Source organism: Neophocaena asiaeorientalis, unplaced genomic scaffold, assembly GCF_003031525.2.
Source record: "Neophocaena asiaeorientalis asiaeorientalis breed wild unplaced genomic scaffold, Neophocaena_asiaeorientalis_V1.1 scaffold119, whole genome shotgun sequence".
NCBI classification, from domain to species: Eukaryota; Metazoa; Chordata; class Mammalia; order Artiodactyla; family Phocoenidae; genus Neophocaena; species Neophocaena asiaeorientalis.
In genome coordinates, this window is record NW_020175821.1 from 2,313,913 (window position 1) to 2,340,493 (window position 26,581).

Here is a 26,581-nt window from a genome sequence, read left to right on the forward strand (position 1 = left end):
GTGAAAAGTATTATAAAACTATTACAGTACAGTACTATATAGCAAATTGTGTTAGTCAGGTACCTAGACTAACTTCGTTGGACTTACAAACAAACTGAATGTGCGAACACACTCTCAGAACAGAACTCATTCATATGTAGGGGACATACTGTACAAATAATAAAATTGAAACAGTAATTTATAAGACTCCCAAGAAACAAAAGTCCAGGACCAGATGGCTTCAAAGGTGAATTCTACCAAACATTTAGACAATTAACACCTATTCTTCTCAAAATATTCCAAAACATCGAAGAGGAAAGAATGCTTCCGAACTTCTATTAGGCCAGCATCACCGTGATACCAAAATCAAAGACATCACCCCCTCACAAAAACAATTACAGGCCAATGTCACAGATGAACATAAATGTAAAAATCCTCAACAAAATACAAGCAAAACATATTCAACAATGCATTAGAAGGATCATAGGGACTTCCCTGGTAGCCCAGTGGTTAAGACTCAGTGCTCCCAATGCAGGAGGCCCAGGTTTGATCCCTGGTCAGGGAACTGGATCCCACATGCTGCAACTAAGAGCCCACATGCCGCAACTAAAAGATCCTGCATGCTGCAACTAAAGATCCCTCCTGCCAAAACTAAGACCCAGCTCACCCAAATAAATAAGTAAATACAAAAGGATCACAAACCTTGATAAAGTGGGGTTTAACCCAGCAATGCAAAGATGGTTCAATATCTGCGAATCAATCTGGTAATGCTAATACCACATTAACAAGTTGAAGAATAAAAATCATGTCATCTCAATAAATGCAGAAAAAGCTTTTGACAAAATTCAGAATCCATTTATGATAAAAAAAACTATCAACAAAGTAGGTACAGAGGGAACATACCTCAACAAAATAAAGGTCATACAACAAACATATAGCCAACACCATACTCAATAGCGAAAAGCTGAAAGCATTGCCTCTAAGATCAGGAACAAGACAAGATGACCACTCTCACCCCTTTTATTCAACATAATATTGGAAATCCTAACCAAAACAATCAGACAAGAAAAATAAATAAAAAGAATCCAAATTGGAAAGGAAGAAGTAAAACTTCACTGTTTTCAGGTGACATACTATTGCCATATATAGAAAATTCTAAAGACGCCACCAAAAAACTATTAGAACAAATAAATGACTCCGTAAAGTTTCAGGATACAAAATTAAAACACAGAAATCTGTTGCGTTTCTATACACTAACAACAAGCTATCAGGAAGAGAAACTAAGGAATCAATCTCATTTACAACTGTATCAAAAAGAAATAAAATACCTAGAAATATATCTAACTAAGGAGATAAAAGACTTGTACTCAGAAAACTATAAGACAGTGATGAAAAGAATTGAGACAACACCAACAGATGAAAAGATATACCATGCTCATAGACTGGAAGAATTAACATTGTTAAACTGACTGTACCACCCAAGGCAATCTACAGATTGAGTGCAATCCCTATCAAAATACCAATAGCATTTTTCATAGAACCAGAAAAAATTACTCTAAATTTGTATGAAAACCCGAAAGACCCCACAGAGCCAAAACAATATTGAGAAACAAGAACAAACTTGTACCACGAGGTACACGAGCACTGATTTCAAACTATACTACAAAGCTATAGTCATCAAAACAGTAAGGTACTTGCACAAAAGTAGACACAGATCAATGGAACAGAATAGAGCGCCCAGAAGTGAACCCATACTTACATGGACATTTAATCTACAACACAGGAGGCAAGAATATACAATGGGGAAAAGACAGCCTTTTCAATAAATGGTGTTGAAAAAACCGGACAACTACATGCAAAAGAATCAAACTGGACTATTTTCTCACACAATATACAAAAATAAACTCAAAGTGGATTAAAGACTTAAAGGTAAGACCTGAAATCATAAAACTCCTAGAAGAAAACACAGGCAGTGTTAGCAATATTTTTTACCTCAGTCTTAGCAATATTTTTTTGGATATGTATCCTGGGGCAAGGCAAACAAAAGCAGAAACAGAGACAAATCGGACTACATCAAACTAAAAAGCTTTTTGCACAGCTTTTGCACCATCAACAAATGAAAAGGCTGCCTACTGAATGAGAGAAGATATTCGCAAACATTTTAACAAATGGCTAATATCCAAAATATACAAAAATTCACTTAACTCAACATCAAAAAAACAAGCAGGGCTTCCCTGGTGGCGCAGTGGTTGAGAGTCTGCCTGCCGATGCAGGGGACACAGGTTCATGCTCCGGTCCAGGAAGATCCCACATGCCGCGGAGCAGCTGGGCCCGTGAGCCATGGCCGCTGAGCCTGCGCATCCGGAGCCTGTGCTCCGCAACGGGAGAGGCCACAACAGTGAGAGGCCCGCGTACCGCAAAAAAAAAACAAACAAGCAATCCAGTCACAAAATGGACAGAGGACCTAAATAGACATCTCTCCAAAGAAGACAAACAAATGGGCAACAGGTACATGAAAAGATGCTCAACATCACTCATCAAGGAAATGCAAGTCAAATCCACAATGAGCTATCACCTCATACCTGGCAAAATGGATATTATCAGGGCTTCCTTGGTGGCGCAGTGGTTGAGAGTCCACCTGCTGATGCAGGGGACACGGGTTCGTGACCCGGTCCGGGAAGATCCCACATGCCGTGGAGCGGCTGGGCCCGTGAGCCATGGCCGCTGAGCCTGCGCATCCGGAGCCTGTGCTCCGCAACGGGAGAGGCCACAACAGTGAGAGGCCCGCATACCGCAAAAAAAGAAAAAGGATATTATCAAAAAGACAATAGATAACAAGTGCTGGAGAGAATGTGAAGAAAAGGAAACCCTCAGGCACTGTTGGTGAGTATGTAAAATGGTGCGGCCGCTATGGAAAACAGTACAGAGGTTCCTCACGAATTTAAAGATAGAACTGCCACAGAAATTGCCAAGCAATTCCACTTCCGGGTATTTTTCCAAAGAAAACAAAAACACTAATTTAAAAAGACATATGCACCCCTATTTTCACAGCAGCATTATTCACAATGACCAAGATATGGAAGCAACCTAAGTGTCTATAAATAGGTAAATGGATAAAGAAGATAACAGATAGATGAATATTAGCCAAAACAAGAATGAAATCTTGCCATTTGCAACAACATTGATGGACCTAGAGGATATTGTGCTAAGTGAAATAAGTCAGACTAAAAACACAAATACTGCATGATTTCACTTATATGTGGAATCTAAAAAAACAAGTGAACAGGGCCTTCCCTGGTGGCGCAGTGGTTGAGAGTCCGCCTGCCGATGCAGGGGACATGGGCTCGTGCCCCGGTCCGGGAAGATCCCACATGCCGCAGGGCAGCTAGGCCCGTGAGCCATGGCGGATGAGCCTGCGCGTCTGGAGCCTGTGCTCCGCAAGGGGAGAGGCCACAACAGTGAGAGGCCCGCGTACTACAAAAAAAAAAAAAAAAAAAGTGAACAAATGTTACAAAACGAAAACAGAGTCACAGATCTAGAGAAGAAACAGATGGTTACCAGAGGAGGGGAGGGTGGGGGGGAATGAATGAAATAAGTGAGGTAAATTAAAAGAGGTACAAACTTCCAGTTACAAAATAAATGAGTCACAGGGATGAAATGTACAGTGCAGGAAATACAGCCAATAAGAATGTAATATCTTTGCATACTGACAGATGGTAACTAGATTTATAATGATAATCACTTTGTAATGTATAGAAATATCAAATCACCCTATGCCATGCGCCAGAACGAACATATTGTTGACGTCTATTATACTTCAAAACAAACTCAGAAAGAAATCAGATTTGTGGTTACTGGAGGCAGGGAAATGGGAAATTGGATGATGGTGGTGAAAAGGTATAAACTTCCAGTTAGAAAATAAATAAGCACTAGACTTACAATGTACAACATGATTAATAATTAACACTGCTGTATGTTATACATTAAAGTTACTCTGAGAGTAAATCCTAAGAGTTCTCATCACAACGCCTGCCTCAAAATAATCTCAGCTCCCAAATCAAGCTTGCATATAGAAGACAAAGTTTGCATATAGCTAAATACCACTTTCAGATATGATGATAATGCTGTTTCTTGGAGCATGCATATCAAGTTGTTTTTTTCCCTTCAGTAACAAAGATACTGAAGCACTCATAAATCTGAACCATTTTCTTGACTCATTAAGATCAGAAGTTTATAATACCACATGTAACACCAAAAGCCACTGTCTATAACAAAGAAATACACATGACTCTTTCAGCTAACAAACTCCTCACCCTGGCCTCCAAAGTAATTTTAAAAGTAAATCCTCCATCATCCAAGGATAGATTAAACTGCTTTTGGATAATGAGGGTAAAAATACTGGTGTTGCCAAAAAATTCCTAGAAGAGAACACAGGCAAAACATTCTCTGACATAAATCACACCAATGTTTTCTTAGGTCAGTCTCCCAAGGCAATAGAAATGAAAGCAAAAATAAACAAATGGGACACAGTCAAACTTAAAAGCTTTTGTACAGCAAAGGAAGCTATAAACAAAACAAAGAGACAACCTATGGACTGGGAGAAAATATTTGCAAATGATGTGACCAACAAGGACTTAATTTCCAAAATATACAAACAGCTCACACAACTCAATAACAAAAACAAACAACCCAATTGAAAAAAGGAAAAAAGACCGAAATAGAACTTTCTCCGAAGAAAATATACAGATGGCCAACAGGGCCATGAAAAGATGCTCAACACCACTAATTATTAGAGAAATGCAAATCAAAACCACAATGAGGTATCACCTCACACCAGTCAGAAAGGCCATCATTAAAAAGTCTACAGGGTTTCGCTGATGGCGCAGTGGTTGAGAGTCCGCCTGGCGATGCAGGGGACACGGGTTCGTGCCCCGGTCCAGGAAGATCCCACATGCCGCGGAGCAGCTGGGCCCGTGAGCCATGGCCGCTAAGCCTGCGCATCCGGAGCCTGTGCTCCGCAACGGGACAGGCCACAGCAGTGAGAGGCCCACGTACCGCAAAAAAAAAACAAACAAGCAATCCAGTCACAAAATGGACAGAGGACCTAAATAGACATAGTCATAGGATCCAGCAATCCCACTCCTGGGCATCTATCTGGACAAAACTATAATTCAAAAAGATACATGCACCCCATGCTCAGATCAGCACTATTCACAACAGCCAAGACATGGAAACAACCTAAATGTCCATCAACAGATGACTGGATAAAGAAAATGTGGTACATATAATATATAATGGAATACTACTCAGCCATAAGAAAAGGAATGAAATAATGCCATTTGCAGCAACATGGATGCAACCAGAGATTATCATACTAAGTGAAGTAAGTCAGAAAGAGAAAGACAAACACCATATGATATCACATATGTGGAATCTAAAATATAACACAAGTGAAATTACCCACAAAACAGAAACAGATTCACAGACATAGAAAACAGACTTGTGGTTGCCAAGGGGAAAAGAAGAAGGGGAGGGATGGATTGGGAGTTTGGGAGTAGCACATGCAACTATTATGTACAGAATGGATAAACAACAAGGTCCCACAGGATAGCAGTGTATAGTCAATGTCCTGTGATAAACCATAATGGAAAAGAATATGAAAAAGAATGTACATATATGTCTAACTGAATTGCTTTGCTGTACAATAAAAATTAAACACTAAATCAACTATCCTTCAATAAAATCAATTCAAAAAAATACTGGTGTTGAAGTGTTTCAATTTTTTAAAATTGTACTGGGTAATCAAGATGATTACACACTGGGTGGCATCCTCTAGTTGCAAATGCCAAAAAAAAAAAAAAAAAAAAAGCCACACCAAAAAGCATAAACTGAAAACCACTTTCCCCCTTGACAGAATAAAAGAAAAACCTGTTCACTGCTTGAGTAACATACACTCCACCTGTCAACTACCCTTAGAAAATAGCAAAGCACTAACTTGCCCATAAACAAGTCAGGGAACTCATCAACGTAGGGATTCCAAACTCAAAGATATCAATTAAGTGAGAAAAGGAAGGTAAAAGAAAAGTACCGGGCTGGGATATACTTCTGCCGAACTTGGGTTTTAACATTCAAATAAGGCAAGTTTCCACCTGCACATGTACGGAGTTTAGAAATAGCCACTATGTTCTAACAAGTGAAAAGTTGAAGGGACTGAAAAATTAACAACTCTTTTGAATCCATAAAAGACGGTGAGGGGACTCCCTCGTGGTCCAGTGGTTAAAAATCCACCTTCCAATGCAGGGGAGGCGGGTTCCATCCCTGGTCAGGGAACTAAGATCCCACATGCTGCAGGGAAACTAAGCCTGTGCACCACAACAAAGAGCCCACATGTCGCAACTAAGAACCGACGCAGCCAAATAAATAAATATTTTTTGAAAAGAAACAAGCCAGGTTTCACACAGGCTTCTCTATTTAAAAAAAAGAAAAGAGAGAAAGAGACAATGAGAGTACAGTGCAAACTGCTGAGAACAGTCAGGTGGATACAGGGGATCATGGCTAGAGCAGTAACTGACAATGGAAACCACCTTGGGAACCAGTGCCAGGGTAGAAAAACCTGAACTGTAACTGGAGTTGCTGGAGGCTCAATGTAGACAAGCCTGAGTTTAAAACTCCAGGGGTACCCAGTTATAGGGGTGCTCCCACATTTCTGTAAGTTTTCCACCAGGAGCTAGACTAGGTTCTCACAGTAAATATTTCCTCGTGAGAAAAATCCTGGGCCGGGGGGGTCAGTCTCTGTTACTTGTAACAAAAAAGCCTAACCTCTGGAAAAATTAGTTAACCAGAGTCTAACTTGGTGGGTTTTATCAGAGCCTAACTGACCTGGGGAAAGGAAATATCTAACTCCAGCCTACTCTAGCCAATCCTGTCCAACTTAAGGGGGCAAGAAAGAATATGAGAAGTACTTGTGAAGTTCACAGTCCAGAGGCACAGACTCATTAAAAACTGAGACCTAACCATAGGACTAAAGAACACTTCCCTTTCCCTCGCATCCATGCCTTACCACAACATTACTAAAGGCCTATTTACAGCACTTCCTTTTACCTAACACATCACGTCCAACTATCAAGAAAACATTACAAAGCATACTAAAAGGCAAAAAAACACAATTTGAAGACAGAGCAATCATCACAATTATCATACTGGGATGCTGAAATTACCAGACTGGGAATTTATAACTATGATTAACATACTAAGGATTCTAATAAATAAAGAAATAACATGCAAGAACAGATGTGCAATGTAAGCAGAGAAATGAAAATCCTAAGAAAAACAAAAAGATGCTAAAGATCAAAAACATGGTAAAAGAAATGAAGAATGCCTTTGATAGGCTTATTAGTAGACTAGACACAGCTGAGGAAACAATCTCTGAGCTTGAAGATATAGCAACAGGAATCTCCAAAACTGAAAAGGAAAGAAAACAAAAGCTGAAAAGAACAGAATAGCCAAGGACTGTGGGACAACTACAAAAGGTGCAAGGGCTTCCCTGGTGGCACAGTGGTTTAGAGTCCACCTGCCGATGCAGGGGACAGAGGTTCGTGCCCCGGTCCGGGAAGATCCCACATGCCATGGAGTGGCTGGGCCCATGAGCCATGGCCGCTGAGCCTGCGCGTCCAGAGCCTACGCTCCGCAACGGGAGAGGCCGCAACAGTGAGAGGCCCGCGTACCGCAAAAACGAACAAACAAAAAAAAGATGCAACATACGCATAATGTGAGTATCAGAAGAAGAGAGGAACAGAAGAAACATTTAAAACAATGATGACTGAGATTTCCCCAAATTAACGTCAGACATCAAACCACAGAACCAGAAGCTCACAGAACACCAAGAAGGATAACTACCAAAAGACTATATGTAGTGATGCCATTTTTAAACTACAGAAAATCAAAGATAAAGAAAATATACTAAAAGAAGCCAGAGGAAAAAGACACCTTACCTACAGAGGAACAAAGATAAGAATTCTATCCAACTTCTCAGAAACCACAGAATCAAAAAGAGTGAAATATTATAAGTATTCAGAGAGTAAAACACCAACCTAGAATTCTGTACCCTGCAAAATTAAAGGAGAAATAAAGACTTTCACAAACAAAAATTAACAGAATTTGTTGCCACTTAATCTGACGTGCAAGAAATATTAAAAGAAGTCCTTCAGACAAATGTAAAATATCACAGGTCAAACTCAGATCTCCATAAAGAATAACGAAGAAATAAGTGAATGTAAAATAAAAACTTTCTTTTGTTGTTGTTCTTAGTTGATCTAACAGGTAAAAATTTGTTCAAAATAGGGCTTCCCTGGTGGCGCAGAGGTTGAGAGTCCGCCTGCCGGTGCAGGGGACACGGGTTCGTGCCCCGGTCAGGGAAGATCCCACATGCCGCGCAGCGGATGGGCCCATGCTCCATGGCCGCTGAGCCTGCACATCCAGAGCCTGTGCTCTGCAGTGGGAGAGGCCACGGCAGTGAGAGGCCCACGTACCACACACACACACACAAAAAAAAAGAATGTAAAAATCTGTTCAAACTAATAATAGCAACAATGCGTTTGATTACTTACGTATTTATCACATATATATACTTATACATAAGTGAAATGAATGATGGCAGTGATACAAAGAACAGGAGAGAGGATTTACAAACTACCTGTGAAGCAATATAGTGTTATCTGAAAATGGACTTGGGTTAAGTTGTAAATGTATATCCAAACCATAGAGTAACCACTAAAAAGAGTTAAAGTATAACTGATATGCTAAGAAGAGAAAGAAAACCAGATCATATAAAATGCTCAACTAAAACCACAAAAGGCAAATAAAGAGTGGAAAACAAAAATAGAAACAAAGAACAAGGACAAAAGAAAAGCTGTAACAAATATGGTAAATATTAATCCAACTATTTCAATAATCACTTTGAATGTCAACAGTCTAAATGCACCAGTCAGAATGGATCAAAAAACAAGACCCAGGACTTCCCTGGTGGCGCAGTGGTTGAGGGTCCGCCTGCCGATGCAGGGGACACAGGTTCGTGCCCCAGTCTGGGAAGATCCCACATGCCGCGGAGCGGCTGGGCCTGTGAGCCACGGCCACTGAGCCTGTGCGTCCGGAGCCTGTGCTCCGCAACGGGGGAGGCCACAGCAGTGAGAGGCCTGCGTACCGCAAAAAACAAAACAACAACAACAACAAAAAACACAAGACCCAGGGCTTCCTTGGTGGCACAGTGGTTAAGAATCCACCTGCCAATGCAGGGGACATGGGTTCAACCCCTGGTCCGGAAAGATTCCACATGCTGCGGAGCAACTAAGCCCGTGCGCCACAACTACTGAGCCTGCGCTCTAGAGCCCACAAGCCACAACTACTGAGCCCATGTGCCACAACTACTGAAGCCCAAGCACCTAGAGCCAGTGCTCTGCAAAGAGAAGCCACTGCAATGAGAAGCCCGCGCACTGCAACAAGAGCAGCCCCCGGTTGCTGTAACTAGAGAAAGCCTGCGCACAGCAACAAAGACCCAACACAGCCAAAAATAAATTAAATAAATTAATTTTTTTAAAAAAGACCCAATTACATATTGGGTCTGTAAAATCCACTTTAAATATAAAGACACATAAAAATTAAAAGTAAATGGATAGAGAAAAATATATCATGCTAACACTAATCAAAAGAAAGCAGGAGTAGCTATTTTAATTTCAGACAGAATAGACTTAAAAGTAATGAAAGTTATCAGGGATAATGAAGGACGTTACATAATGATAAAGGGTCAATCCTCCAAGAAGACATAACAATCCTTAACATATATGTGCCCCAAAACAGAGTATCAACCTACATGAAGCAAAAACTAAAAGAAATGGCAAGGAGAAACAGATGAATCTACTATTAGAGACTGAAACACATCAGAAATGGACAGATCCAGCAGGCATAAAGTCAGTAAGGACATAATGGAATTCAGTTAAGCCATCAATTAACTAGATCTAATTGACATGTATAGATTACTTCAACAACAGCAGAATACACATTCTTCTCAAGTTAACATGGAACATTCACCAAGCTAAACCACATTCTGGACCATAAAACACATCTTAAAAAACTTAACAAAAATCCCAAAGTAACTGATTAAACAACACACTTCTAAATAACACATGGGTCAAAGAAAAAATCTCGAGAGAAATTTTTAAATATTCTGAACTAAGTGAAAATATAAATACAACTCATCAAAATTTGTGGGACACAGAGAAAGTGGTGCTTACAAAGAAACATAGCACTGAATGCATATATTAGAAAAGAAAGAGGATCTAAAATCAATAATCTAAGTTTCCACCTTAGGAAATTAGAAAAAAAGGAGCAAATTAAATCCAAAGTGAGCAGCAGAAAAGAAATAAGAATCAGGGCAGAAATCAATGAAACTGAAAACAGAAAAATCAGTAGATAAAAATCAATAAAACCGAAAGCTGATTTTTTTAACTTTTGATTTTTTTAATTGATCTTTTCAGAGATCAATAAAAAAAAGTCAATAGGGGCTTCCCTGGTGGCGCAGTGGTTGGGAGTCCGCCTGCCGATGCAGGGGACGCGGGATAAGCCTCTAGCCAGTCTAAGGAAAAACGAGAGAAGACACAAATTATTATTATAAGAAATAAAAAGAAGGGGGACTTCCCTGGTGACACAGCAGTTAAAAATCCACCTTCCAATGCAGGGGACGTGGGTTCAATCCCTAGTCAGGGAACTGGATCCCACATGCATAGCACAACTAAGAGTTTGCATGCCACAACTAAGGAGACCACCAGCCGCAACTAAGACCCAGTGCAACCAAAATAAATAATAAATTAAATTTAAAAAAAGAAAAAGAGGGACACCACTACAGATCCCATGGACATCAAAAGGATAATAAAGGAATATATGAACAATTTTATGCCAACAAATGATACCCTAGATGAAATGAGCCAATTCCTTGAAAAACACAATCTTCCAAAGCTCACACAAGAGACAATCAAAATAGGCCTATAGGGCTTCCCTGGTGGCGCAGTGGTTGAGAGTCCGCCTGCCGATGCAGGGGATGCGGGTTCGTGCCCCGGTCTGGGAAGATCCCACATGCCGCGGAGCGGCTGGGCCCATGAGCCATGGCCGCTGAGCCTGCGCGTCCGGAGCCTGTGCTCTGCAAAGGGAGAGGCCACACAGTGAGAGGCCCGCCTACCACAAAAAAAAAAAAAAAATAGGCCTATATTTATTTAAGAAGTTGAATCAATAAGGTTCCAAAACAGAAAGCACCAGGCCCAGATGGGTTCACTGGTAAAATTTCCCAAACATATGAGAAAGAAATGATACCAATTCTCTACAATCTCTTTCAGAAGATGGAGTAGTGGCAATGCTTCCTGACTCCTTCTATGAAGCCAGCATAACACCAATCCCAAAACCAGACAAAGACATTACAAGACAACTACAGACCATTATTCTTCAAGAACATAAATGCAAAAATCCTCAAAATAAGAGCAAATCAAATAAAACATATAAAAAGAATTATACACCATAACCATGTGGGATTCATCCCAGGTATACGAGGCTGGTTCATTCAAAAATCAATTAACAAAATCCATCACATCAATAAACCAGAAAAGAAAAAAGTCACATGATATCAACAGATTCAGAAAAAAAGCATTTGACAATATGCAACACCCATCCATGATAAAAACTCTCAGTAAATTAGCAATAGAAGGAAACTTCCTCAACTTAATCAAGAATATCTACAAAGGGAACTAAGATCCCACATATGGCAAGGCACAGCCAAAAAAAAGAATATCTACAAAAAACCTAAAACAAACATCATACTTAATGGTGAGAAACTAGAAACTTTCCCACTAAGATCAGAAACAAGGCAAGGATGTCACCTCTCATCACTCCTTTTCAGCATCATACTGGAAGTCCTAGTGAATGCAATAGGACAAGAAAAGCAAATAAAGGAATACAGATTTGAGAGAAAGAAAGCTGTCTTGTTTATGAATGACGTGATCATCTAGGTAGAAAATCCAAAAGAATCTCCAAAAAACTTCTGGAACTAATAAGTGATTATAGCAAAGTTGCAGAATACAAGGATAAAGTACCAAAGTCAGTTGCTTCCCTATATATCAACAGAGAACAAGTGGAATTTGAAGTTAAAAAAACAATACCATTTACATTATCACCCCCAAATAGTGAAATACTGAGGTATAAATCTAATATGTGCAAGATCAATATGGGGAAAATGACAATACTCTGATGGAAAAAATTAAAGAACTAAATAAATGGAGAGATAGTCAGTGTTCATGAATAGGAAGAGTCAATATAGTTAAGATGTCAGCTCCTCCCAACTTGATCTATAGATTCAATGCAACCAAAATCAAAATCCCAGCAAGTCATTTTATGGAACTCATTCTCAAGTCTACATAGAGAAGAAAAAGACCCAGAATAGCCAATACAATATTGAAGGAGAACAAAGTTGGAGGGCTAACACTACCCAGGTTCAAGACTTACTTAAAAAGCTACAGTAATCAAATCAGTGTAGTACTGGTGAAAAAACAAATAGGTCAATGGAACAGACTAGAGAGCCCACAATAGACTCACATAAATAGAGTCAACTGATCTTTGACAAAGGAGCAAGGACAGTACAATGGAGCAAAGAGAGTCTTCTCAACAAATGGTGCTGGAACAGCAGGGACATCCACATGCAAAGAAATCAATCTAGACGCAGACCTTCCAACTTTCACATAAATTAATACAAAATGGATCATAAACCAAAATGTAAAACACAGAACTATAAGGATCCTAAAAGATAACCTAAGAGAAAACCTACATGACCTTAAATATGGCAATGACTTTTTAGATATGAAATCAAAGGCATGATCCATGAAGGAAATCATTGATAGGCTGAACTTCATTAAAATAATAAACTGCTTTGTGAAAGACAACAAGAGAATGAGAAGACCACAGACTAGGAGAAAATATTTGCAGAAGAACTGGGACTTCCCTGGTGGTCCTTAAGAATCCACCTTCCAATGCAGGGGACGCAGGTTCGATCCCTGGTCAGGGAACTAAGATGCCACATGCCACGGGGCAACTAAGCCTGCACACTGCAACTACTGAGCCCACGCACTCTGCAGCCCGTGCGCCACAAGTAGAGAGAAGCCCGCATGCCGCAACGATCCCACATGCCACAACTAAGACCCAAGGCAGCCCCCCCTCAAAAAACACACCAAAATATATAAGGAACTCTTAAGAAAACAGTAAAACAATCTGATTAGAAAATGGGCCAAAGACCTTAAAAGACACCAAAGATGACATACAGATGGCAAATAAGCATATGAAAAAATGCACCACCTGATGACATCGTGTCATCAGGGAAAGGCAAATTTAAACAAGATACTACTACTACACACCTATTAGAAAGGCCAAAATCCAGAAAACTGACAACACCAAGTGCTGACAAGGATGCAGAGCAACAAGAACTCTCATTTCTGCAAAATGGTACAGCCACTTTGGAAGAGTTTGGCAGTTTCTTATAAATCTAACACTACTGTTACCGTACGATCTAGCAACCACACTCTTTGGTATATACCCAAGTGAACTGAAGGCTTGGACATGGATGTTCGTGGCAGCTTTATTCATAATTGCCAAAACTGGGAAGCACCCAAGATGTCCTTCAGGAGGTGAATGAATAAATGAACTGGTACAACCAAACAAGGAAATACTATTCAGCACTGAAAAAAAATGTGGTACCAAGCCATGAACAGACATGAAGGAACCTTATATACATATTACTAAGTGAAAGAAGCCAATTTGAGAAGGCTACATACTGTATAATTCCAACTATATGAAATTCTGGACAAGGCAAAGCAGTGAGATAATAAAAAGGTAAAAGGTTGCCAGATGGGAAGGGGAATTAACAGGTGGAGAATAGAGGATTTCCAGGGCAATGAAAATACTCTGTATGATACAATGAGGGTGGATACATGTCATTACATATTTGTCCAAACCCACAGAATGTATATCACCAACAGTGAACCCTTATGTAATCTACGGACTTTGGGTGATTATGATGCATCAATATAGGTTCATCAATTGACACAAATGTACCACTCTGGTGGGGAATGTTGCTAATGGGAATGGCTATGCATGTGTGGAGGCAGGGGCTGTATGGGAAATCTCTGTACTTTCCTCTCAATTTTGCTGCAAACCTAAAATTGCTCTAAAAACATAAAGACTTTGATAAAAATAAATAAATAACACAAGTTCAAATTTAAAAAGCACAAGAGTATATCATGCTATTTTAACATGTAATAATCTTCAGCTTATTTCTTACTCAGGAAATTTATGGATTAGGATGTCCACAGGGCACAAAATTCTTATGTACTACATATAAACAACTTTACTTTAAATCTCTTCTGTGCCTCACTGGGTAAATTCTGTTTCAGTTATGATTTGGGGGTCATTCTTTTCCCTTCCCCAATCAATCAAGAGTTGTCTATACATACTGTACATCAACTATATTTCAATATTTTAAAAAATTCATCTATATATATTAACAAGGAACAGCCACACAGGATTAACGAAAGTCTAAACCTACAATCTAAATCTAAGGTCCCCATTCTGATAAGTCATCTAATTTGCCTACAATTCTGGATTGTGAACCCAATCCATATTCATTACAGAAAAATGAACTGTCACTTCACAGAATATAAAAGCAACTGTGGTACATTTTATAGCAGCTTGCATTTATCAATGTCTAAAGTCAGCAATCCACACAATCAGTATTTTAAATTCAAACCTTCCTTTTATCTCTAAGAACAGAAAATCTGTTACCTACCTTTCAGAAACCTCTTGCTTCAACTGAGGAACTTCACCAAGTGCTGAATCAATATCCATGAAACCTAGAAAGTCTCGTTTTACATTAAGGGAAGGCTTCTCCAAACCCTTGCATGATGCTTCATGACCCCTCAATAAAGGATCCGAATCCGTTAGCTGTATCTCTGACCCCTCACCTTCTGTAAGACGGACCCGTTGACCAGGAGAACTGGGAACACTATTCCCTTCCTGGTCAGAGCTGTTCTTTTGCTTTCCATCTCTCTGGGGCTTACTATTCAGCCCATCATCCCGGAAGCCTTTAGCAAATGGATTGTAATCTATTTTCAACTGGGTAATCTGAATGTTTTGATAAGCTGTTACTGCAAAGAATTCAGTCTGTGGGAAGGTAAAAGTGTGGACACCAGGGCCATTTAACTGTATCACTTCGGTAGCCTTCTCTGCAGGCACCAAATGAAGCCTCGGCAGGTAGCGATGCATAGAGTGCAAGATAATATGCCCTTCTTGGTCCAGTGTATTGTTGGTAAGTTTGAGTTTATAGAAAGATACTGGTTGATGCATCCAATAATGACCTGTGGAAGGAGATTCTGGATGAATAAAAACCCTCCCCAAAACATGGGGTTCAGCCTTCCCACTGGGCTCCCACCAGCGACCATTCCATTTATAACGATGGTTATCCACAGGAGATATATCCATGACAAGGATATATTTCATATTTGAATCTAAACCTGTTATCCAATAACGACAGTAAGGAAACATGCGTCTTCCCTGCTTGGTCAGGATCATCTCTGTGCTTCGATGATAGAATTCGTTCCACATACTATTGTTATCCAAGGTGACAGTGATTCCTCCTACAGTACAATCAGCTGGAAGGCAAATCTTTCCCTTAGATTTTCCTGGTGATGAAACACTGCTAGCCAAAGCGCAGGCATCCCGATTAGTAACCAAAATTCCTTGATCAGTTTTGCCATTTCCTGGCTGTTTTAGGATGACAAAGAAGGTAGGTGCTGCTCCTGCCACTGTCCCACCATCTTGATTAGCCAATATAATCTGCTGTTTCTCCTCCATGATTCCAGTGGGAAAATCAGTAGTAAGATAACTATAGTTACCACATAACCACAATGGCCTTCCCAGCCTAAAAAACAAGCAAAAAAACACTTTAATCAAGTGAACATTTATTTTGTTAACAAAAATACAAGAATGATTACAGTACCCCCAAAATATATTCCTAAATTCTTCTAAGACTTTGCTTCTACCTTTCTCTCAATCACTGTGAAGATACTGATTCTGGAGTATTTATCTCTTTAAAGTTCGTTTTAATCTAATTAGTTAAATTATTCATATCCCAATCTCCAATAATTCACTATACATACTACAATCTCAAATAAAAACAAAAAGTGTACATTCATTTTAGAAAAACTACATGAAAGTATAAAAGTATACAGACTTCGAACTTCCCTGGTGGCACAATGGTTAAGAATCTGCCTGCCAATGCAAGGGAAGATCCCTGGTCGGGGAAGATCCCACTTCCACGGAGCAACTAAGCCCATGTGCCACAACTACTGAGCCCAAGCGCCACAACTACTGAGCCCAAGCGCCACAACTACTGAGCCCAAGTGCCACAACTACTGAGCCCAAGCGCCACAACTACTGAAGCCCGTGTGCTCTAAGGGCCCGCATGCTGCAACTACAGGGCCTGCATGCCACAACTACTGAGCCCACATGCTGCAACTACTGAAGCCCACACACCTAGAGCCCGTGCTCTGCAACGAGAGAAGCCACCGCAATGAGAAGCCCGCGCACCGAAACAAAGAGGAGCCCCTGCTCGCCACAACTAGAGAAAGCCTGCGTGCAGCAACGAAGACCCAACGCAGCCAAAAAAATTAATTAATTTAAAAATAAAATAAATGCCTTAGTTTTTAGAAAAGAAAAATATACAGACTTAAAGAGATCAAATTGGAAAGTTATTTTCATTTTAAAAGGATCCTGATACTTAATGAATTAATTTGCCAGAGGATTCCATTACACAGCAAGTTCTCCTGAGATGAGTAAAAATTAACAAATTTACATGTTATCTTTGTATAAGATCAACAGTTATTATGGTAATGGCATGAGTTCATACATAAGTAAAATGCTATTTACCTTGTTAGTACATACATTTAAAGAAACCATGACAAATCACTGGAACTTACTAGGAAAGAAACAGTTGGCTCCACACCTCAGACCTTACACTGAAAAAAATTCCAGACAGACCAAACATTTAAATCCCACCCCACCTCGCCTCAGTGTAATTTTTTTTTAATTCTTAAAGAAATCTTTGAGAAAACCTTTTTGATAATAAGTAGGACATAAAATCTAGAAGTCAATAAGACGACAGAATTTTTGATAAATTCAAAATCATGTAAATTTGTTTTTAACATGACAAAAACCACCCACGCAAAATAAAAAACAAATGCCTGAATGGAAAACTATATTTGCAACTTATATCATAAAGAACTCATTTCCCGGGGCTTCCCTGGTTGCGCAGTGGTTGAGAGTCCGCCTACCGATGCAGGGGACACGGGTTCATGCCCCGGTCCGGGAAGACCCCACATGCCGCAGAGCGGCTGGGCCCGTGAGCCATGGCCTCTGAGCCTGCACGTCCGGAGCCTGTGCTCCACAACGGGAGAGGCCACAACAGTGAGAGGCCTGCGTACCGCAAAAAAAAAAAAAAAAAAAAAAAAACTCATTTCCGTAATATCAAAAGGGATCATTTTATACAAATCAACAAGACAAAAAATCTAACAGAAAAATGGGCAAAGAATAGGAAAAGCAAATGGTTATGAAAACGTACATAGTCTCGGAATAGAGGAAATTAAAGTCGTCCTAAAATACTGTTTTTTACCCTATCAGAACAGCAAAAATCAAAGTTTGGCAGAGGTGTTGTAAAGGGTGTACATCAACCAGCATTCTCATCTAACCAGTTGCTGAGAGTGTAAGATGACAGAATCTAAGAGGATAACATGAAAATATCAAAAGTACAAATGCATACATCCCATGAAACAGCAGTTCCTCTAGGGTTTTATCTTATATACATGTGTGCAAATACACACATACACACCAGTGATAAATGGCGGTACAACGACGGAGTGGAATATTCTGCAGCTAGAAAAGAATTATAAACTTTATGGACTCATACAAAAGTACAAGATATATTAAGAGCATAAAGTTCAAAACAATTGTAGATTATGCTACATACTTCTACAAAGTTTCAACAAAAAAAAAGCCAAAGAAAAAACCCAGTATGTATGTATCTGCTTGACATAGACTATCTGTAAAGACAAAAAAGGAACTGGTAGTATTGGCTTTATCAAGGGAAAACAGGGTGGCTGGAAGAATACATATTCTGACACTTTCTAAATTTTGTATCTTGTAGACATACAACCAATTTCAAAAAAAAAACTAAATTAGTTAATTCATAAATGTTACAAGAAAAATGCCACATATATTGTACAATTCCATTTACATGAAATGTCCAGAATAGGCAAATCTACAGAAAGTAGATCCATAGTTGACAGTGAAAAGGGAGAGGAATAATTGGCACAATTGCTAATTGGTATGGGGTTTCTTTTGGGGGTGATCGAAATGTTCAGGAACCAAAAACCACTTAAATGTATCCTTTAAAATGGTGAATTTTATGTTATGTGAATTATATCTCAATAAAATGTTTTAAAGAAATCTCAGATTGTTACATTCAACTAAAGTGATGTGCTAAATTACCTAAATATTCTACAAGATATAAAACTATCACCAATTAGCTTTTATACAAAAAAGGAAAATGTTACATTACTACTTCTGTTTAAAGTGGGTCAGTAATTTTGACTAATCAGATTGAGCCACTTATTGGTGCTCCTCATTATAATTAAAAGTCTAATTTTACTCTTCATCAGAACTACTAACAAGCAGCAAAAGCATCTGATCTGAATTTCACATCTTCTTATAGGGCTGGCCACATGACCGCCCCCCCAAAAAAGTGGGGGGGACTCCAAAACTTAAAATATTCATTAGCCTGAGGATAATATTTTTAAAAATCAAGGCTTTAAAAAAGGTTGGCTATTGTTTTGTATTATGGCTAAATGTGAAAACAGAAACACACTTTCTGACACCACTGTACTAATACCCAGGAAAGGTGAAAAAAGAATCTCTCCTCCGATTTGGCATTTAAGAGATAGATAAAATTTAGAGTGATTCTTTTCAAAAGCTTTCTCAGGCTTAAGGCAATTAAGTTTATTGGTTTCCTAAAACTATCAAGTTTAAGTAACACCTACCAGAGACCAATAAAACAAAATTTAAACAGACTGAGAAGTCACAAATAAAGTGACTTTATAAAAATAGTAAAGTTCAGAAAATTCACAAAAACCAATTCCTCTAAAATGGTATATATATCAAATAACACAAACTCCTAATCTTGTATTTAGTCCATAAAGCTCAAAATTTTGTTACAAATCAAGTATTTTTGTAAGCAATTATGCAAAAACACTCTCATGAAGTGCATTTAAATACGGCACACAGCAAAGAAGTATCTGAAAAATTTTTTTCACTATCCCAAGCCTATGAAGACATTATAGGGTTCAGAATATCCTAAACATTCTATAATATTAAATTCTTGATTTTCAGATCATTTTTACAGGTAAAACTGGGGCAAAGAAGTTTTAACCAATCACTATCCCTTAAAAATTAATCTATGAAATATCAAAGATTCTACTGACAGAAATCCAGTTTAGTGTTAGAGACTGTACTGAAGTAAACTTCTTACTTACATTATATATACACATTTCAAAATTTTCCTTTCATCTAAACAGAAAAATTAAGAGCAGAAGAGTCAGACTGCCCTATCTGCACTCTGTACACAGGTAACTAATAAATGTAAAAATGTGTATTAAGAGGGAAAAAAAGTTAGAACTTTCTGACTTTTGATTTGTATAAGGTCTTTTTTTAATCCTCCAGTCAGTTATTCCAGGAGTTGATCAAAATGTATAAAACCGGGCTTCCCTGGTGGCGCAGTGGTTAAGAATCCGCCTGCCAAGGCAGGGGACACGGGTTCGAGCCCTGGTCCGGGAAGATCCCACATGCCGCGGAGAAACCTAACTTACGAACAAAACAATCTCTATCTTGAGCCATACATTGCTACTTGGTTTACAAACAAGTAATACAATTTTATTCCACAATAATCTTTAAGCACAGATTTCACTTCACTATAAGCAATATGCCTATGCTTTTGGAATACTATATATACTGGATTTTCTAAAGAAAGGATAGTCAATTCAGCAAATTTAGCTGTTTCAGACACAGAAATACCACTCTAAAGTCTAAGATAACTTTAACCAATTGCAAAAATCAAATTACTTTAGGAAGAGCTAGGCTACTCATGAAGCAGTAAATCTCCTTCCAGCAAGATTCTAAAAATACTCTGTGTTTGGCTCTCTGAAAGCATTAAGGAAGACCACAGTTTTGGTACATAGATATAACTTAACATTCAAAAAAAAAAAAGTTCAGCTTTTCAAGATCAAGCAGTTATCTAAATAAAATAACTATAAAAGTGACCCGAGGAGGTAAGTTTAATTGTGGATGTGAAATACTAACATTCTGAAAATGTCAACGTTTTGAAGGTACAGGCACTCACACACCAACACACAAATGCCATTTTGCAGAGAATGTTTTCAGGTAACATGGCAAGTTCCATAAGTAAATTGCTACAATTTCGGAGTCCCTATTCTGAGTATCTTTTCACCAGTGACATCTCTGGGAAATGTTTAACTACTAAAGCCATAACCCTCATACAACTTACCAAATACACTAACTGGTTTACTAGGTAGGTACCTAATTCAATGATTCAGGTACTAGCCCCGGCCCCAAAGTACGCCAATTTAAAATTCCAAATCAATACCATTACTTTAAAAACACAAACTATTCAAATGATGGTGAACCTAAACCGAATGTTTCCGAAGTTGCTAAAAATAACTATAACTTTTCATACAACAAATGCATTACTGTATGGTAGGCACAAAGATGTTAGTTTGTTCCTTAACATAATCATTCACTATAAGAGTGTGGTTACGTTTCTGAAACTCAAATTTGTAAGAGAATAGGTTCACTCGAATTTCAGTATTCACCAATATACAATGAGCCCAGAAATTTGAAAAATCTTTTTAAAACTATAATTTGCACACAAAAATAGTCAGAAAATATGATAGCAAGCGATGCAAAGAGTAAAAGAGCCAACTATCCGTTCTTAATCGTCATTAAGTTAACTTTAATAATTAAATAAATGGTACTCGTGATCTATTAATAAGCGCTTACTTTGGACCAGACTATACCCTGGGCATTTTATCATCACCACAACCCTAAATTTGAAAGGTAAATTTCAAAATATTATCTGAAATGCTTTAGGTTTTAAGGCACAAAGTTGCATTTACCTAAGATAGTAGTCCCCCCCGCTTCTCTCCTCAAATACCATTTGTTAATGCTGGCTTCATGAGCATTTTCTATTCCTAGGAATGATCCCTTAACTACAACTCGGTGTTAGAAAGCTCTCAGGTCCCTAATATTTGCATAAGTAGAATTTAAAGAACTAACGTATATGGCAGAAACGGACAGCAATCAAATGGCCACCTTGCCTTGGATTAAGTATGGCAAGGTACCTGGGGCACTAAGTTTTCTCAAATCCTAAGCATGTGTTCTCTGGAAAATGCACCCAACCCACTCAACTCACACAACAGCTGGAAACATAGCCCTACAGCAGCAAGAAGCACTAGCGCCCACTCCATACGCTTGGAAGTGAAAAGGCCGCCTGCCAGTCTCGGAGGACTACAGTCGCCGTCGACTATCGGGGCCCAGATCACCGCTCTCCAACTGCAAAGCCCAGCTAGCCAAGAACCACGTGAAAAAATGCCGCAAGGAAAGCTCTTCCGGGGGAGTCGAGTCCGACTGATCACGTGCCGCCGGCCGGAACCCGCGAATCGCTCGGCGGGATCCAGTCGCATTCTGTTACCGTGGAAACTACAGAACCACCCGCCCGGCCCTCCCAGGCCAGCCCCCTTCCCAGCAGCCGTCACGCCACCTCCAGGCACTTTCCCTGCAGCCTAGCCGCGGCGTTGTGCCCAAAAAGAGGCAGAGCAGGCAGTTTTTGCCAGGGACTCTGCCGCAGAAGCCCGGAAAGCTTCACAACACACACTGGCAGCGCGCGGGTGGGCTCGAGAGTTCTCTTGATCCACGTGTCTGCCCCGGCGACGCGAACCCTGGGAGAGTGGTCTCCCCTCAGAAGGAAGAGTACTTTCGTTACTCACGTTGTTCTGCCATTGGTAACCCTTCCTTTCAGACCTCCTACACTCTCCCTGCTTCCAACCTCGCCAGAGGAGGCATCTCCAGAGTTCCGAAGGCAAAGCAAAACTCTTCAAATCATGACACTACCACTTCCTACTCTCAACCTAGTGTGAAATAATCCCTAACTTCTCCATACTCTTCGCACGCAGATTCGTCAACTTTGGTTACTGGTGCTCGGAGCGGTTTATTTCTGTCCCAGACCCACCTACCGCTAGGGCAGCGACCAACTTGACAAATTAATAGAAGCGGGAAGGCACACAAACAGAGAACTAGCCAAAGGCTGCCCCACAGAGGGAAAAAGAAAATAACACCTGCTCTTCCCACCTGTTTTCCCCGCCCTCATTTCTGCACTTACGAACCACCGGTCCTTTGTTTACCAAGTTCCCACTCCTATACGGCTCACTTCCTCGCCCTCCTTTTTTATTAAACTCGCGGTCTTGCTTCAAACAACCTGCCAGGAAATTACATGCTGGGCGACAGCTTTATACAGGTGTCAAAACGCTGCACACAGCTGCTTAGAAAAGCGAGGTCAGCACAGTTTTGGAACCCCGAGACCTGAGCTCTAAAAGGCAAAGCGCACAAGCACGGCTCTCGACCTAAAGCTCCACGCCTGGCTGGAAGGCGTCACGCGTATCGTACCATGCGGCGCGGCACCCCACGCACGCGAGGGCAGGCCCGCGCCATGGGCGCTTCTCACCCCGCCCGCCTCGTGGCCTCTTGCTGGCGTCGATGTTCCCAGTTAGTTCGCGACGCGACGCGGAAGTGAGGCCGGGGACGCGCGCGAGGTGACATGCGCAGCCTCGCTCAGAAGACCACAGGCGCGCGCCAAAGGCGGCTCCGCGCAAGGCCTGGCCTGGCCGGAGCGTGCGAAGATCGCTCAGCGGAACGCTTCTGACACCATAAAAAATACACAAGAGCTTCAAACTCTCGGAAAACTCCAATCGGGCCAGTACTAAAGAGACGTCCTCCACCCAGGCCCGAGAGTTACCGTGCGGGGCGTGGCCGGCCTCACCCGGAGTCCTTCACATCCCGCTGGGGGCGGGTTATTCTGTTCGGTTCGCACACCGTGTGTCCGCTCCAGCTGAAGAGCCTGCGCGCGCATCAAACGTCCACGTCATCGCGCACGCGCTCCTACCCTCTCGGAGACCGTCGCGCAAGCGCAAAAGGAGGCGCGAGCAGCACCTCCCTCGCCCCTCCCCCAACACCAGGAGGCCAAACGGCCCCGGAGCTGCGACAAGACCCTTGGGACCCGCCCCTGGAGCTGAAGCCGCTGCCTTTCCGGGTACCAGCAACCGAGAAATGCCTACTGAAGCTTCCAGAATCAAGAGTGACGAGGCAGGAGGGAGGTACCCCAATTCCCCCAGCCTCGCACACGAAGCCTTCGTGAAATCTGTGAAACCTTTGCCCGCGGGCTTTCTCAACTGAGCCTGCCACCTTTTCCCTTGGGCTCCTCGCCGGCCCCGCCCCTGCTGAGCCCAGCCCCACCCACGTGGGATTCCGCAGCCCGCAAGGCTTCATTGGCCCGTCAAATGAATCCACGATCTTCCTCCCCAATGTGCTGTGGGCTTAGAGAGCGCCAGAACGTCGGGAAACCTTGAGGAAAAGACCCTGAGAGACGGGTGATGGAGTTTACAACATCCAGAACCGAAGAACACTAGTAAAGTAGGGAGGAGTCCGAAAGCCTCAATGCCGAGTGGGAAGGGAAGAAGAGTTGCTACTAGCTTGCCTGATACAAAGATGAAAGATGTCCTGATAAAACAGTAAAACGTGGAAATGAGAATTTTGCACGATAGAGTGTTACCTGAGCATTAATGCCCTGATCCTGCGTTTTCAATTTTTGTTTGTTCAAGTATTTAAGCTATGAGGTGCAAACAAAAAGTTATCTATGATGTGTCAGGCGGTTGTCAAACATCAAAAATTATCTTTCTTCTTACCCACCCCTTACCAGCCATTCTTTCTTCTCTGCGAACACGCCAGTAAAAAGGGAGAGTTGTTTAAAGTTGTAGAAAAGAGGCAAAACAGAAATTGGTAGTAAAAGAGCAGAAATTGTGGTCCATGTTTCCAAACTTTCCTTTCACTCTCTTAGAAGAACTGGCAAGTACTGAGAACCTACTACCTGCTAGGTGACTTGACATAAAACACTGTGAAGGACAATGTTCATTGCAGCTCTATGTACAATAGCCAGGACATGGAAGCAACCTAAGTGTCCATCGACAGATGAATGGATAAAGAAGATGTAGCACATATATACAATGGAGTATTACTCAGCCATAAAACGAAACGAAACTGAGTTATTTGTAGTGAGGTGGATGGACCTAGAGACTGTCATACAGAGTGAAGTCAGAAAGAGAAAAACAAATACTGTATGCTAGCACATATATATGGAATTTTTTTTAAAAAGGTACTGAAGAACCTAGGGGCAGGACGGGAATAAAGACGCAGATGTGGAGAATGGACTTGAAGACACGGGGAGGGGGAAGGGTAAACTGGGACGAAGTGAGAGAGTGGCATGGACATAGTATACACTACCAACTGTAAAATAGATAGATAGTGGGAAGCAGCCACATAGCACAGGGAGATCAGCTCAGTGCTTTGTGACCACCTAGAGGGGTGGGATAGGGAGGGTGGGAGGGAGACGCAAGAGGGAGGAGATATGGGGATATATGTATATGTATAGCTGATTCACTTTGTTATACAGCAGAAACTAACACACCATTGTAAAGCAATTATACTCCAATAAAGATGTTTAAAAAAAAAAAACTGCGAAGGAGAATGAGGAGGTTACAAAAAAGCCAAAAAGAAGAGGCTTATCCAACAAGACTTATCTGAGCTGGACTCCAGGCATATTAGGAAGGGTCTTCTTTCTCTGCCTTCTGCTCTTCCTGAGAGAATATGCCACACCATGGGGAGAAATTGTGCTGGAATTAATATGGAATGGAAAATATGCAGGCTAAAGTTGACGGACTTCTGAACTTGCTCTGAAACCCCCCTTCAGGCACTGTCAACCACAGCATTACCAGTGCAACAAACGAATAATATCCAAGATACTAGGCAAAAGTGAAAAGTAACAGTTTCTTTCACACCTTCCTCTTCTTCCCTGATCCCAAGCACCTCTTTCCTGGAAGCTGCCTTTTCAGAATCTCCCACCTCATCCAAGAATGCCTTCCTGTCAAAGGTCTAAGGTTTCCTCATATAAAATTTCCATCTTCTGAAGCAGAAATAAAATTTGTGTTGACTTGTTATTAATGCATCTGATCCTAAGGTGTAAATGAATGATGACTGGTTAACAACCATGGCTAGTCAGAGTTGCATCCCAAGAAGAACACGTTAACACAAATGATATCCCTAATTGGAGAATTGGGGGTGTGGGAGAATGGAGTTTTTCTTTTGCTACTCTCTCCCAACACCAGGCAAACATTATGAAATGCCAGACACTTAAAAAAATTTTTTTTCAAGATTTAGCACTGGATCTCCTCCTGGTGGGAGAGGTAAACTACCTGTATTTTTTCAAAGTGGGATTTACCTTACCTATACAGATCTAGAGATGTACTATCAAGAACCTGAGAACTTATAAATGTTGTTTTTATATATATAATCTAAAAATAATAATATTGCCACACCATTTCAGTGGCCTATTTTTGATTTAACATTATGCTAGTACCAAAGTAACCACTTTTTTTGTTCGCTTTGTCAAGCAACCTCTGTGTTTGCATTCAGGGTTTAATGCAGTGTTTCTCAGACTGGGATCCTTGGGTGTACTCTTTGGATATACAAAAACTTCTTCCTTTATATTTTTTTTAAGATTTTTTTGATGTGGACCATTTCAAAAGTCTTTTATTGAATTTGTTACTATATTGCTTCTGTTTTATGTTTTGATTTTTTGGCCGCGAGGCATGTGGGATCTTAGCTCCCTGACCAGGGATCAAACCCGCACCCCCTGCATTGGAAGGCGAAGTCTTAACCACGGGACCGCCAGGGAAGTACCTAGAACTTCTTCCTTTAAAAGGCATCTGGGGCTTCCCTGGTGGCGCAGTGGTTGAGAGTCCGCCTGCCGAGGCAGGGGACGCAGGTTCGTGCCCCAGTCCAGGAGGATCCCACATGCCGCGAAGCGGCTGAGCCCGTGAGCCGTGGCCGCTAGGCCTGCGCGTCTGGAGCCTGTGCTCTGCAACGGGAGAGGCCACAACAGTGAGAGGCCCGCGTACCGCAAAAAAAAAAAAAAAGGCACCTGTATATAACCCAAGTTTTTAAAATTCCAAGCTAACTACAAGAATTGACACTCATGAGTTTCACAGGTAAACCTCAGCGGTCTAGTTGAAGAGCCCTAGGTGACTGTGTCACCACCCAGTCCTGGAATGTTCTAGGGGTTTCCATGCGA

At 40.8% G+C, this 26,581-nt stretch overlaps 1 protein-coding gene across 9 annotated transcripts in view; it reads right to left on the reverse strand.

Annotated features, from left to right (window-relative positions):
• Window positions 1-23,271, reverse strand: part of MGA (MAX dimerization protein MGA) — a 96,437-nt gene extending 73,166 nt beyond the window's left edge. For 7 of the 9 annotated variants that reach the window (XM_024732353.1, XM_024732356.1, XM_024732348.1 and 4 more), the window contains exons 1-2: window positions 22,904-23,224; window positions 14,849-15,979 (exon numbers count right to left, since the gene is read on the reverse strand). In XM_024732353.1, the coding sequence (XP_024588121.1) occupies window positions 14,849-15,979; window positions 22,904-22,998 (1,226 nt within the window). In that variant the 5' untranslated portion in view covers window positions 22,999-23,224. Of the gene's footprint in view, window positions 1-14,848; window positions 15,980-22,845 lie in introns of all 9 variants that reach the window. The other 2 variants (XM_024732351.1, XM_024732350.1) reach the window with 2 other exon arrangements.
• Between the last annotated feature and the right edge of the window lie 3,310 nt (window positions 23,272-26,581).